General features: G+C 56.3%; 5 protein-coding genes across 5 annotated transcripts in view; 3 read left to right on the top strand and 2 right to left on the bottom strand.

The window, feature by feature from the left end:
* The window catches only part of PTSG_08718 (uncharacterized protein), a 7,612-nt gene extending 4,555 nt beyond the window's left edge, over window positions 1–3,057 (top strand). Inside the window, exon 11 of the mRNA XM_004990454.1 lies at window positions 481–3,057. Within this exon, the coding sequence (XP_004990511.1) occupies window positions 481–3,030 (2,550 nt within the window). The 3' untranslated portion in view covers window positions 3,031–3,057. The remainder of the gene's footprint in view (window positions 1–480) is intronic.
* Window positions 3,058–3,515: 458 nt separating this feature from the next.
* PTSG_08717 (uncharacterized protein) lies at window positions 3,516–4,671 on the bottom strand (the record flags this gene model as incomplete). Its single annotated transcript, XM_004990453.1, has 3 exons — window positions 4,587–4,671; window positions 3,917–4,274; window positions 3,516–3,701 (listed from the first exon to the last, which is right to left on the bottom strand). Exons 1-3 carry the CDS (start codon window positions 4,625–4,627, stop codon window positions 3,516–3,518), a joined length of 585 nt encoding a protein of 194 aa, XP_004990510.1. The 5' UTR covers window positions 4,628–4,671.
* Window positions 4,672–4,729: 58 nt separating this feature from the next.
* On the top strand, window positions 4,730–6,296 carry PTSG_08716 (40S ribosomal protein S27). The gene is made up of 3 exons (XM_004990452.1): window positions 4,730–4,821; window positions 5,207–5,426; window positions 5,771–6,296. Exons 1-3 carry the CDS (start codon window positions 4,816–4,818, stop codon window positions 5,800–5,802), a joined length of 258 nt encoding a protein of 85 aa, XP_004990509.1. The 5' UTR covers window positions 4,730–4,815; the 3' UTR covers window positions 5,803–6,296.
* Window positions 6,297–6,311: 15 nt separating this feature from the next.
* PTSG_08715 (uncharacterized protein) lies at window positions 6,312–8,302 on the bottom strand. Its single transcript, XM_004990451.1, has 3 exons — window positions 8,185–8,302; window positions 7,922–8,000; window positions 6,312–7,626 (listed from the first exon to the last, which is right to left on the bottom strand). The coding sequence occupies exons 1-3, from the start codon at window positions 8,270–8,272 to the stop codon at window positions 6,780–6,782; spliced, it is 1,014 nt and encodes a 337-aa protein (XP_004990508.1). The 5' UTR covers window positions 8,273–8,302; the 3' UTR covers window positions 6,312–6,779.
* Window positions 8,303–8,324: 22 nt separating this feature from the next.
* The window catches only part of PTSG_08714 (uncharacterized protein), a 7,336-nt gene continuing 4,370 nt past the window's right edge, over window positions 8,325–11,290 (top strand). The window contains exons 1-10 of the mRNA XM_004990450.1: window positions 8,325–8,531; window positions 8,760–8,807; window positions 8,966–9,030; window positions 9,189–9,312; window positions 9,483–9,585; window positions 9,827–9,936; window positions 10,147–10,243; window positions 10,452–10,573; window positions 10,815–10,949; window positions 11,173–11,290. The exon at window positions 11,173–11,290 is cut by the window's right edge and continues 103 nt beyond it. Of these exons, the coding sequence (XP_004990507.1) occupies window positions 8,487–8,531; window positions 8,760–8,807; window positions 8,966–9,030; window positions 9,189–9,312; window positions 9,483–9,585; window positions 9,827–9,936; window positions 10,147–10,243; window positions 10,452–10,573; window positions 10,815–10,949; window positions 11,173–11,290 (967 nt within the window). The 5' untranslated portion in view covers window positions 8,325–8,486. The remainder of the gene's footprint in view (window positions 8,532–8,759; window positions 8,808–8,965; window positions 9,031–9,188; window positions 9,313–9,482; window positions 9,586–9,826; window positions 9,937–10,146; window positions 10,244–10,451; window positions 10,574–10,814; window positions 10,950–11,172) is intronic.

The following is an 11,290-nucleotide window of genomic DNA, read 5'->3' as shown; positions in this document are numbered from 1 at the left end:
TGATTTTTTTCGGTCCAATTTTCAGTGAGCGAGCTTTACAAGACGACACTGGCCCCAAGGGAAGCGGGTGAGTTTGTCCGGACTCAGCCCCTTCAGGTGATAGATGAAGCAGGAATGCACCTTAGATCTCCGAAAGTGTAGTCTGTGATAGAAGAAAGTCACCCACGGATGGCCACTCCGATTTCGATCGTGAAGCAGTCGAGTCGTCCCGAGCGCAGTTCGTGTTCTAGGGGTTAACGATAGAATCAAATTTTATTGACTGTGGCCAGCCGTGGTTAAACAGTTCTCGCCCTCAGGTGTCTATGCGGTACCACTCGCTCCTACGCTTCGACCACACACCACCCACCACACACACTACACACACACACACACACACACACACACACACACACAATCACACACACACACACAACCACACACACACACATACCATCATGCACGCGCGCACTCGCACCTGTAACCAATGCGCCACTACTGCAGCTCCTTGAGCACGGTGGGTGCGGTGTGCGGACGGCTGCAAAGTGCTGGCACTCAACACCAGCTGTTGTTCAGGCGGGCGTACGGGCACTGCTTGATGGACTGCCGCCACCGCCACCTGTCACCACACCACCATACCCTCCGCTTACGGCGGGGGAGGAGCAAGAGGATGCACTGGTGTTGGCGAGGATGGAAGCCGTGATGCGAGGCGATGAACACACTGATGTCGGTGATGGTGGTGATGGTGATGTCAAGGAGGAGGAAGCAGAGGGCAAGCAGGCGTTGGAGGCGCGGGGACAAGACAAGCGCAACAGCAACGGCAGAGGCAGAACCAGCAAGACGGTCAGCAGCAGCTGTGAGAGCGGTGTTGGCAACACGAACGACAGCGCCGAGAAAGAGGAAGATGATGAGGAAGAAGACGAGGAGGAGGAGGACAGTGATGAGTCCGAATCTGATGTTGGTGGCGCCAATGATGACAGCAGCGATGAGGACTACGAAGGAGAAGGAAAAGGAGAAGCGTCTTACTCCAGTGATGATGATGATGATGATGATGATGACAGTTGTGGTGAGGAGGAGCAGGAAGGCGATGGTGGTGACACGAGCACGACCACCAAACACCAGCCGTCATCACCATCATTGCCATCACCATCATCGCGTCGTGCCCCACGCCGCCGTCGCCGCACGAAGTACGAGCGTCCAGCGTGGCGACCCACCAGCGACCACATGCAGCGCGTGCGTACACTGCAGACGAAACTCAAGGCGCGCGAACGGCCGCAGCACACGCTCACGGCCGGGGATGTGCAGGTGCAGTCGCCGCGGGTCGCGAGCGCGTCGCTGCAGGATGTGATGCGGCGGTTTGGTGTCAAGTTCACGACCAGCGGGGCAGCGGTGGTGGCGAACAAGTCGAAGCATGCGCACGTGGCCACCAAGGACGGTGGCAGGGCTAGAAATGATGGTGGTGGTGGTGGTGGTGGCGGTGCTGGCAGGGTTTGCGGCACAGGCACACGACCACCACCAAGGCAATCAGCAACGACAACAACAGCAACAGCAACAGCAACAGCAGCCAGTACAGCACAAGCAACAGCTATGACACCGGCCGATCGTAAGCGACGAGGTGGTGGTGGCGGGTTTGCGTTTGGCAGTTCCACGTCGCTCGCAGCACTGTCAAGCATTTCCATCGATCGCACATGCTTGCACAAACCAGCAGCAAACGGGGACAACGATCCAAGTGCTGGTGATGCAAGTGTTCGTGGTGGTGGTGGTGGTGGTGGTGGTGACAACAGCAGGCGAACACATGCACGTGGAAGTGTTGGGGCCACAACCACCTCCGAGCAGCACGGACAACAGCAGCAGCAGCCGCGCAAACAGCGGCAGTTTCGTGACGGCCGTGGGAATGAGAGCAGATTCGGGCGCATGCACGTGCGCACTGAGACCGACCCCAAGACGAGGCGTGACAGCAACACGCGTGCTGGTGGTGGTGGCAGCGGTGGGCGGTGGGTGAAAGGACCGGCCCAGCCATCATACATGGACGACAGGCGACGGCAGCAACACATGGACGAAGGTCATGGCACCCGCCACTCCCGTGAACCTCACCATCACCAGTCATCTCACCATCATCGGCACCAGCATGATCACCACCACCACCATGATCATCAGCAGTCATCTCACCATCACCATCGTGACCATCGTGACCGTCAGCAGCAGCGGCAGTCTGGAGCGCATGGTGGTGCCTCACAGCAGGCCCACAAGCGGTGGAAGAGCAGTGACGCGCACGCGTCGCACATGACGCATGCACGCCACCATGCGCCAACAGCCTCTCATCAGCCCGTGGGTGGTGCCACAGAGCACTTCCACCCAGAGCGACAACAACTCCTGCAGCAGCAGCAGCAGGAGGAATATGAGGGTGAGCACATGCATGCTTCTGGCCCTTACAATGAACAGCAACACCGTGATGGTGACCGCTGCCATCAGGCCTCAGTCCACGACAACCCGTATTTCAACGCTGCGCATGCTCGCGTGAATGCACAGCAGCCATCGTACCCGTATCCGCCCCACACCACCGCCCAATACGCTGCTGACCAGTACACGGACTACCATCACCAACGCCCACACCACCAAGACCAACGCCAGAACGAGCACAAGGAGTACCAGCAGCATGTACATGCTGCTCATTATGACAGCGGGCAACGAGTCGGGTACACAGCACCCCACCACGACTACCAGCACCAGCAATACAACTATCCACCGTTCGGGCACGACCACGCACACGTGCACCCACAAGACTACGGCAACCAGCAGACACACTGGTATGGGACCGCTGGCACCCACGATGCTGTTGTTTATGGCGACGATAATGGTGGTGGTGCTGGTTATGGCGTTGGTGTTCATGGTGATGACGGTGCTCCTCGTGACGGTGCTCGTGATGATGATGGTGCCTATGATGGTGCCAATGATGGTGCCAATGATGGTGCCTATGATGGTGCCTATGATGATGACGCCCGCGCCAGCCGCGTCGCCGCGTCCATTCAACTCCTCAACGACCTCCTGTCCTGAACTCATGCGTGTGCATGTGTGCATGCGTGTGCATGTGTGCATGCGTGTGCATGTGTGCATGCGTCCTCGGCCAACGCCTTTTATTCTCGGAGCTTCCCTCACCTCTATTATTGAGCACCAATCCACGTGGAGCGTGCTAACTGACCCAATGTGTGCGTGTGCGTGTGTGGTTGTGATCGTTTATTGCTTCCGCTTGTCTGTACAATTCAAGGCTAAAGGAGTCGATGATAACACAAATTAAACGAGTGAGGGTCCCCAGCTGTGGGCAACAAGTCATTTCGTACAACACGACGAAGTGGCACGAAGATGCAAAACAAGAGAGAGCGAGAGCGACAGGCACACGCACACACACACACACACACACACACACACACACACACACACACACACACACACGCACGCACGCACGCGCACACGCACACACGCACGCACACACACACGCACACACACACACACACGGAGAATAACGCGACCACACAGTGGAGCTAGGAGGCCGCCTTGTTGGAGAAGTGGATAAAGACAACCATGATGATGAAGAGGAGCAGCGTAAACACCATGCTGAGGTAGATGTAGAGGTTTGTGCCACTGGCCAGGTGCTTCTTCATGGCGGCCAAGGCCTTGTCCATATCGGCCTCTGCCGCTTCCGCAGCCTCCAAGGTCTCGTCGATGACCTTCAGAGAGGATGGAGAAAAGGAGCGGAGTGGATGAGCGATACGGTGTATGAGATCATTGGGAAGAGGCATGGAAAGCGGCAGCGCTGACACCACACAGCAAGGGAAGTTTACACACACACACACACACACACACACACACACACACACACACACACACTACAACACACACACACACACACACTACACACACATTCAAACACACACATACACACCTCTGTGCCTTGCCGCACGCTGGCGTGGGTGTTCTGGAAAACGGATTTGAGGTGAAGGACAGACTGATAAGTGTCCTGCAGAATCTCGTCTTGCAGCTTGGCGTGATCGACCTTCTTCTTGTTACTGCTTTCATCATCAGGTTCACCAAGCAGCTGGCTTCGCAACGGCAACGCACCCCTCGCCTGTTGCTGTTGCTGTTGTTGCTCTTGTTGCTGTTGCTGTTGCTGCTGTTGTGAACTCGTTTCTGTGTGAAGACTTCCGTTGTCGTCAGTGTGGGTGCCGCTTTGGCCCTTGCTTACATTGCGCCTGCGCGCTTTCACGCCTGTCAACCGATGCAGCGCACGCAGCCGTGCTTTCCTGCAGCCGAGTGGGTGAAAGACTTGGAGTGAGAACATGGGTGGGAGGAAGGGAATTGGAGGGGGGGGGAGGGAGAGGGCGGGAGGGACAGAGAGACACGCATGCACACACACACACACAACACACACAGACACACACACAACACACACAGACACACACATGCACACACATAGACAGACACACACACACACACGCATGCACACAGACACACACACAACACACACAGACACACAGACACACATGCACACACACACAGACACACATGCACACACATGCACACACACACATACACACACACACACACCCACACACCCGTTGTCCTCAACTCCGCTCGTCATCATCCTCATCATCATCGTTCCCGCTTGCTCGACTACGTTTTGTGCTGACTCGACGAAAATATTTGCAATACGGCCCTGAATTAAGGGGTTGTCGATAATTGATGAATGTCATCGCCCTTTTTCCACACTGCGCACACGAGACGAGACAAGAGCCCGAGTGAGCAGCCAACCCCCCTTGTGCTTCCACCACCACAGCCGCAGCCATGCCTGTAAGTGGTGCTCTGCTCGTAATGGGGGATAGGGATATGCCCGGGCGTGGCGTGGCGAGTGTCGACGTTGCATGTGGTGAATGTGTGTGTGTGTGTATGCATGTGTGTATGTGTGTGTATGCATATGTGCATGCTCTCTCTCTCTCTCTTTCTCTGTGGTCGAGCGTGCAATCGTTTCGCCTCTGCATCTTCATTTACACCCACGCCAACAACGCGTGTCGTTGTTTTTGTGCTACGCTCCTGTGTTTGCGCGGTGCGGTTGTTTGTCACATGCCCGCTATCGTCGCGGCCTCAAACCACACACCAACACCTTATCCAACAACACCGAACTCAAACAACACCCATTCCAACTCACCAACCTCCCACCCACCAATGTGCGCACCAGCTTGCCATCGATCTCCTGAACCCACGCCCCGAGCGTGAGGCCACCAAGCACAAGCTCAAGCGCCTCGTCCAGTCCCCGGACTCGTACTTCATGGACGTCCGCTGCCCTGGCTGCGCCTTCATCTCCACCGTGTTCTCCCACGCCTCCACCGTTGTTGTCTGCAGCAACTGCACACAGATCCTCTGCCAGCCCACCGGCGGCAAGGCTCGTCTCACAGAGGGTGCGTTTGTGCCTGCGTGTTTGTGCTTCCATGTGCGCTGACATCAAACACGGAGATGTCCGTTGAGATGGGTGGCCGTGCGTCTGTTGTGTGTGGTGCGTGTTTGATGTGCGTGGTGTGTTGTGTGTTTGCTGAGAGCAAGCGCGTGCGCGTTCGCATGCATTCTCCAGGATGTGTGTGACTTGCCCAGCGCAACGTCTTGCACTTGTGTGTTTTGTGCGTGCGTGTGTGTCGTCGTTGTTCACGCCACCGTTTCCGTTGCCCCTCTTCTTTGTGTTCTCTTCCACCGTCTCACGCTGCTTGATGTCACCGACCCACCTTTTGCGCTTCGATCACCAATATAGGCTGCAGCTTCAGGAAGAAGAAGACGTTCTAAGAAACCCCCTCCCACCCTCACGCCACTCGTGTGCGCCATCGCCATGCCAACGACCAACCCACATTTGCGCACGGCGTGCGATGGGCACATCAACACGCAATTCACAACTGTCGCTGTTTGTGTCTCTTCGTGGCTTGTGACCCTTTCGTGTGTAACCGGTGTTTCTTGCCCCCAGTTCATTCCGTCGCTTGTTCGTCCGTCTTCTTCTTCTTCTGCTTGATGCTGTCTCCTGCGTCGTGTGCGTGTGCGTGCGTGGTGATGACGGTTGTTTTGGTGTCACCGCGGCCGTGCTTTTTGGTGCTTGCCTGTGCACGGCACGGTGCCTGCCTTTATTGACTGCCTCATCACCAACACCAGACACAACACGAGTGTGTGCTTGTGTGATTGGTTGCGGTGCGTGGCTGTTGTCACTTGGTGCTGTCTGCGTCTCAACCCAGATGCTCAGCGCCTCCTGTCCCTCCAACATTTCCCGCCAATACACGAACACGCATGCATTACGAGTGGTGGGGCTGACATGAACGAGAGTTGGGTTCGGGGAGGGGGGTGCTGAAGGAAACGCTGAGCTCGTGCATTGGCACAATACGAGTTTGCGTTTATCAAAGGGCGGTGGTGCTGGCAATTGTGGCGAACCAAGGCGAAGAACGAGGGATGGCAAGTTGCACGGATGGTGCTCAAAGGCTATGTACACACCAAACAAATGGCAAAAGACACCAGCAACGTGTGCACTGCCATATCATCGCAAGCAGTTCCACGATCGCACAGCAGCCCAATTAGCGACACAACGTGGTGGAATGGTGCGCGTGAACAAAGGACGGTCCAAAGCGTTGACGCAGGGGGAGGGAGAGAGACAGACAGACAGACAGACAGACAGACAGGGACAGACATAAACGCACACATACAGACACAGAGAAATACACACACATACACACACACACACATACAAACACAAATACACAAATACACAATACGCATATATGCTAGCTGATGGAGCAAGAGGAGGAGGAGAGCTTGTCCAGATGATCGGCCGCGCGCCTCACAGCGTCCGCCCCCTCCTTCCCCAACGCCGCCAAGTCAACCCCCTTTGCCGCATCCAGCGCCAGCTGGTAACACTCCCGCGCCTTGCCCGCCCCATAGTACTGTGTGTAGCTCCCAGAGTTGGCATACAGGTCCCCAAGGCGCACATATGCCTGGATGAGGAGGAGCGTGTCGTTTGCCTCGGTTGCCATGGCTGCCTGCTGCCACCTCAGCTCCACCTGCTTGTGGAACAGCGCACGCGTCGCCCCCATTGCCGTGTCGATCGCCGAGGATACAATGGTGCCCAGCGCCTCGGCCAGGAGATGGCACGCCTGCGCCTGCTGTCGTGGCGTGCCCACCTGCTTGCACCCGGCAAGGTGCCTCTCCAGCTGCACGCGCGCCTCCGCCCAGTCGCCCATCGCCGCGTGCACGAGCCCGAGCCCGCGCCGCGCCTGTGTGATGGCCCTGCGGTCGTGTATTGTCGTGGCGATGGTGAGGAGGCTCGTGTAGCTATTCAGCGACTCTGACAGCAGCCGCTCCTCGTTCTGCTCCCGCTGCACGCCGTCCCCGCCCTTTTCCTGCGAGGTCTCCTGTGCCATGAGCAGGTATAGGCTGCCAAGTTGTCCGTAGGCAGCGCATATGAGCGGCATCTGCTTTGCCTCCTGCGCCAAAGACAGCATGTGCTGATACGCGGTGATGGCCTGGCGGATCTCGCGCCGCTGCCTGTGCAATTGTGCCACGCGTCGATATGCGTGCACCTGCGCCATCAGGTCCTCATTCTCCGCCGCCGCTTCAATGAAATCCTCATACCTGCGGTTGTGTGTGTGTGTGTGTGAAAGGGGAGAGAGGAGACGGACAGGGGAAGGAGAGGATGGGCATAGGTTGTGTGTGAGCAGATTTGCTGCACGTATTGTGGCAGCAACAGCACACTTTTGGAAGCAGGCACAACGATGTACCTGCTCATGCACATGCACATGCACACACACACACACACACGCACACATGCACATGCACACACATGCACATGCACACACACAAGCACACATACACACACAAGCACACATGCACACACAAGCACACACAAGTATACACAGTGTGGACGTACGCGGTGATGGCGGCCTGTGTGTCCCCTCTTCGGTCGAGCTCCTGGGCTACGATAAAGTGCACCTCTTGTGGCGTCGTCCCTGTGCGATGCAACCAACCCACAAAGACAACCACGTCAGCACATCGAATGATGTGACAACATGTTGCACAGGCACATGGAATGGCCACCGCGCCACCGCAAACACATCGTCAAGCACGTCCAAAAGCACGCCAGCAACGGTAATCGCACGTCCACAACCTCATGCACGCCACATGCCCACGCACCCGATGCTGCCTGTGTTGTGATGTCTGCGCTGATGGCCTCTGTGCTTGCAGGCTCCAAGTCCTCCAACACGGCCGAGATCATCGACATAATCGTCTGCTGTTGTGCTGCGATATTGGGTAGTCTCAATTTATGCTGTCGTGCTCCATCCTTGGCGACAAACGCTGGTTGTTTGCGGCAGTGCTTGCTTCTTGTTGCTTGTTGTTTGCACTGACAAGAAGAGAGGGAAAGAGGCGCAAGTCGCCTGCATTCAACGTCCTCAACCGACTGCCTGCGACTGGGAGGCGACGAGTGACCATCAGCCATGCCCAGCATTGCCACGTACCTTCGTGTTCGTCCAACCAAGAAAGTGAGCGTTGTGTGTGGTTGTGGGTTTTACATGACGTCCCTTGGTTTCCGCAGTCTTCCCTTTGCACCTGCCTCAGCCCTTCTCTCCTGTCTCTCCTCACACACACACACACACACACACACACACACACTCTCTCTCTCTCTCTCTCTCTCGTGTACACACACACTCACATGTGTCCCGCTCGCTCTCCGCTTCATCCCCCGCCCCATTTCTTGAACTGACCGGCAGCCCACAGAGGACTTGGAGGTGACCGAAGATGAACCCGACGTGTTCAAGGTTTGTCAGAAGCGTGCACACGTGTGTGGAGGCACGCGCGTGTGTCTGATCCTTCACCCGTACAAACCTCCCTTCCCCCAATCCTTGACAGCGTAACACCCCCACAACCGTTCATCTCATTGATGGGCAATGCACATTGCTGCAACACATCCCCACAGGTCAAAGTCGCAGCGGATGCCCTGACAAAAGGCCAGGGTCAAGGTGGCGGCCAGATTGAATATCGGTGCGTTCACTGTGCTGGGCAGCTGGGCAGCTGTGCTGTAAAGCAAGCAGGGCCTTGCTGTACTTGTGTAGCAGGTCTAGCAATCAAGCAAGCGCCACCTTCACTCACGATCCACACTCACACGCACGCACACACACACACACGCACACACATGGCAGGTTCAAGTTTGCAAAGATCTTTCCGCAAGAGACAACGCAAGATGATGTGTTTGAGACTGTTGGGCGGAAAGTGTGCGATCGCTTCCTGGAAGGATACAACTGCACCATCTTCGCCTATGGCCAGGTGAGGGGGCACCACAGTCTTGTTGGCTGTTCGCTTGCTAACCTGTCGCTCCTATAAAGGCTTCACAACCGTCTCAACGCCACATTGTGTGCGATTGTGTGTGTGTGTGTGTGTGTGTGTGTGTGTGTGTGTGTGTGTGTGTGTGTGTGTGTGTGTGTGTGTGTGTGAAGACGGGCTCAGGGAAGACATTTACGATTGAGGGCTCGTCCAAGTCGTTCAACGATCGCGGTCTCCTGCCGCGCTGCCTCGCATACATCTACCAGCACCTCAGAGGTCGTTTGCCTTTGTGCGTGTGTGTATCTGTGTTTTTTTGTGCGCGTGTGTGTGCGTGTGTGTGTGTGTGTGTGTGCATGCGTGTGCGTGTGTATCTCTGTGTCTCTGTATGTACGTGCGACACTGTCAAGCATCCTGCCTGTCTGTGTGCTTGTCTGTCGATCCAGCACCAGCCTTCATGCCACGTCCTCACCCCGTTGTCTCCACTCCACCATCCGTGCATCTGCTGGTGTGATGGCAGACCAGAGTGCGGAGGAGCCGCAGGTGGAGGTGACATATCTCGAGATCTACAACGACACCGCATACGATCTACTCAACTCCGCATCCGGCGCAAACGCCCGCCTGCCAAAGGTGAGCACGCGAAGGATGGTGCTCGTGATGATGATGATGATGATGATGATGATGATGATGATGATGATGATGATGATGATGATGATGATGATGATGATGATGATGATGATGATGATGATGATGATGATGATGATGATACCTCGTGTCTCACGCACACATACACACACCACACGCCATGCAACCATCTCCCCACCATCTCCTGCTTGCCAGGTTGCTGTGAGCGACCGGGGAACGTCTGTGCGTGTGCACAACTTGAGTGTGCACGCCGCGCCTACAGAGGATGTCGCACAGAACCTCGTCTTCATGGGTATGGATGGCGTGATGATGATGATGATGGTGGTGGTGGTGGTGGTGGTGGTGATGGTGGTGATGATGGTGGTGGTGGTGGTGGTGGAAGGGAGAGAAGCATCTATGGCTCTCTATCATTGCTCGCGCTCACGTTGCCACTCCGCGTCCTCTAACGCTCACACCACCACCACTGCCATCATCACCATCATCGTCGTCGTCGTCACCAGGGCGGGCCAACAGGACGGTTGCGGCGACCACGATGAACCTGACATCGTCGCGATCTCACTCGCTCTTCACCATCGCAATTGCATTCAAGCGCCCAAACTCAGACACCCTCATCAAGGCAAAGGTATTGTGTGTGTGTGTGTGTGTGTGTGTGTGTGTGTGTGTGTGTGTGTGTGTGTGTGTGTGTGTGTGTGTGTGTGTGTGTGTGTGTGTGTGTGTTGCTGCCTTTGCAGCACTGCCAAGGGCGCAAAACCTGTCTGATCAACACCCAATACAAACACATGTACGCAAATGCAATCCTTCCCATTCTCCTCCTCACCACCACCTCCCTAAACCGCCCGTCCCCCTCTACGCCATTACGCCAGTTGAATCTGGTTGATCTGGCCGGGTCAGAGCGCGTTGCGAAATCGCACGCGGCGGGACAGCAGTTGAAGGAAGCGAAACACATCAACCTCTCCCTCCACTACCTCGAAGCCGTCATCATTGCCCTCCAACACAAGGTCTGGCGCAGTTGAAGTGAGACGCTCGCGGGCGTGGTTCAATGTGGTCTACACGCCGATGCAAATTGTGTTTGCTTTCTGTTCCCGCACACATACATGTGTCACCGTGCTCGCCACGACTACCCACCGCGAATACTCACCAACCAATCACCAATGCCCAATCGCCATCACCAACCAATCACCACCACCTGCGCCAATGATCACCATCCATCGTCACCATCAGCACGCCAAGCGGCACGTGCCGTACCGCAACTCGCTGCTGACAAAACTTCTCCGCGACAGCCTGGGCGGCAACTGCCTCACTGCCATGATTGCCACCGTCTCAGCGACGCCAACCAACA

Source organism: Salpingoeca rosetta (assembly GCF_000188695.1).
Source record: "Salpingoeca rosetta unplaced genomic scaffold supercont1.24, whole genome shotgun sequence".
In the NCBI taxonomy this organism is placed as follows: Eukaryota; class Choanoflagellata; order Craspedida; family Salpingoecidae; genus Salpingoeca; species Salpingoeca rosetta.
The sequence above is the reverse complement of the archived record's forward strand: the minus strand, read 5'-3'. Positions and strand labels throughout refer to the sequence as shown.

Bases quoted from the DNA above. Each gene is read 5' to 3' on its own strand.
- PTSG_08716 (XM_004990452.1), top strand. The intron at 5,427-5,770 runs GTGCGTTTGTGC...TCACCAATATAG, and splicing joins CAAGGCTCGTCTCACAGAGG to GCTGCAGCTTCAGGAAGAAG.
- PTSG_08715 (XM_004990451.1), bottom strand. From the start codon at position 8,272: ATGTCGATGATCTCGGCCGTGTTGGAGGACTTGGAGCCTGCAAGCACA. The intron at 8,001-8,184 runs GTGCGTGGGCAT...TGCATCGCACAG, and splicing joins CACAACACAGGCAGCATCGG to GGACGACGCCACAAGAGGTG. The intron at 7,627-7,921 runs GTACGTCCACAC...ACACAACCGCAG, and splicing joins ACACAGGCCGCCATCACCGC to GTATGAGGATTTCATTGAAG.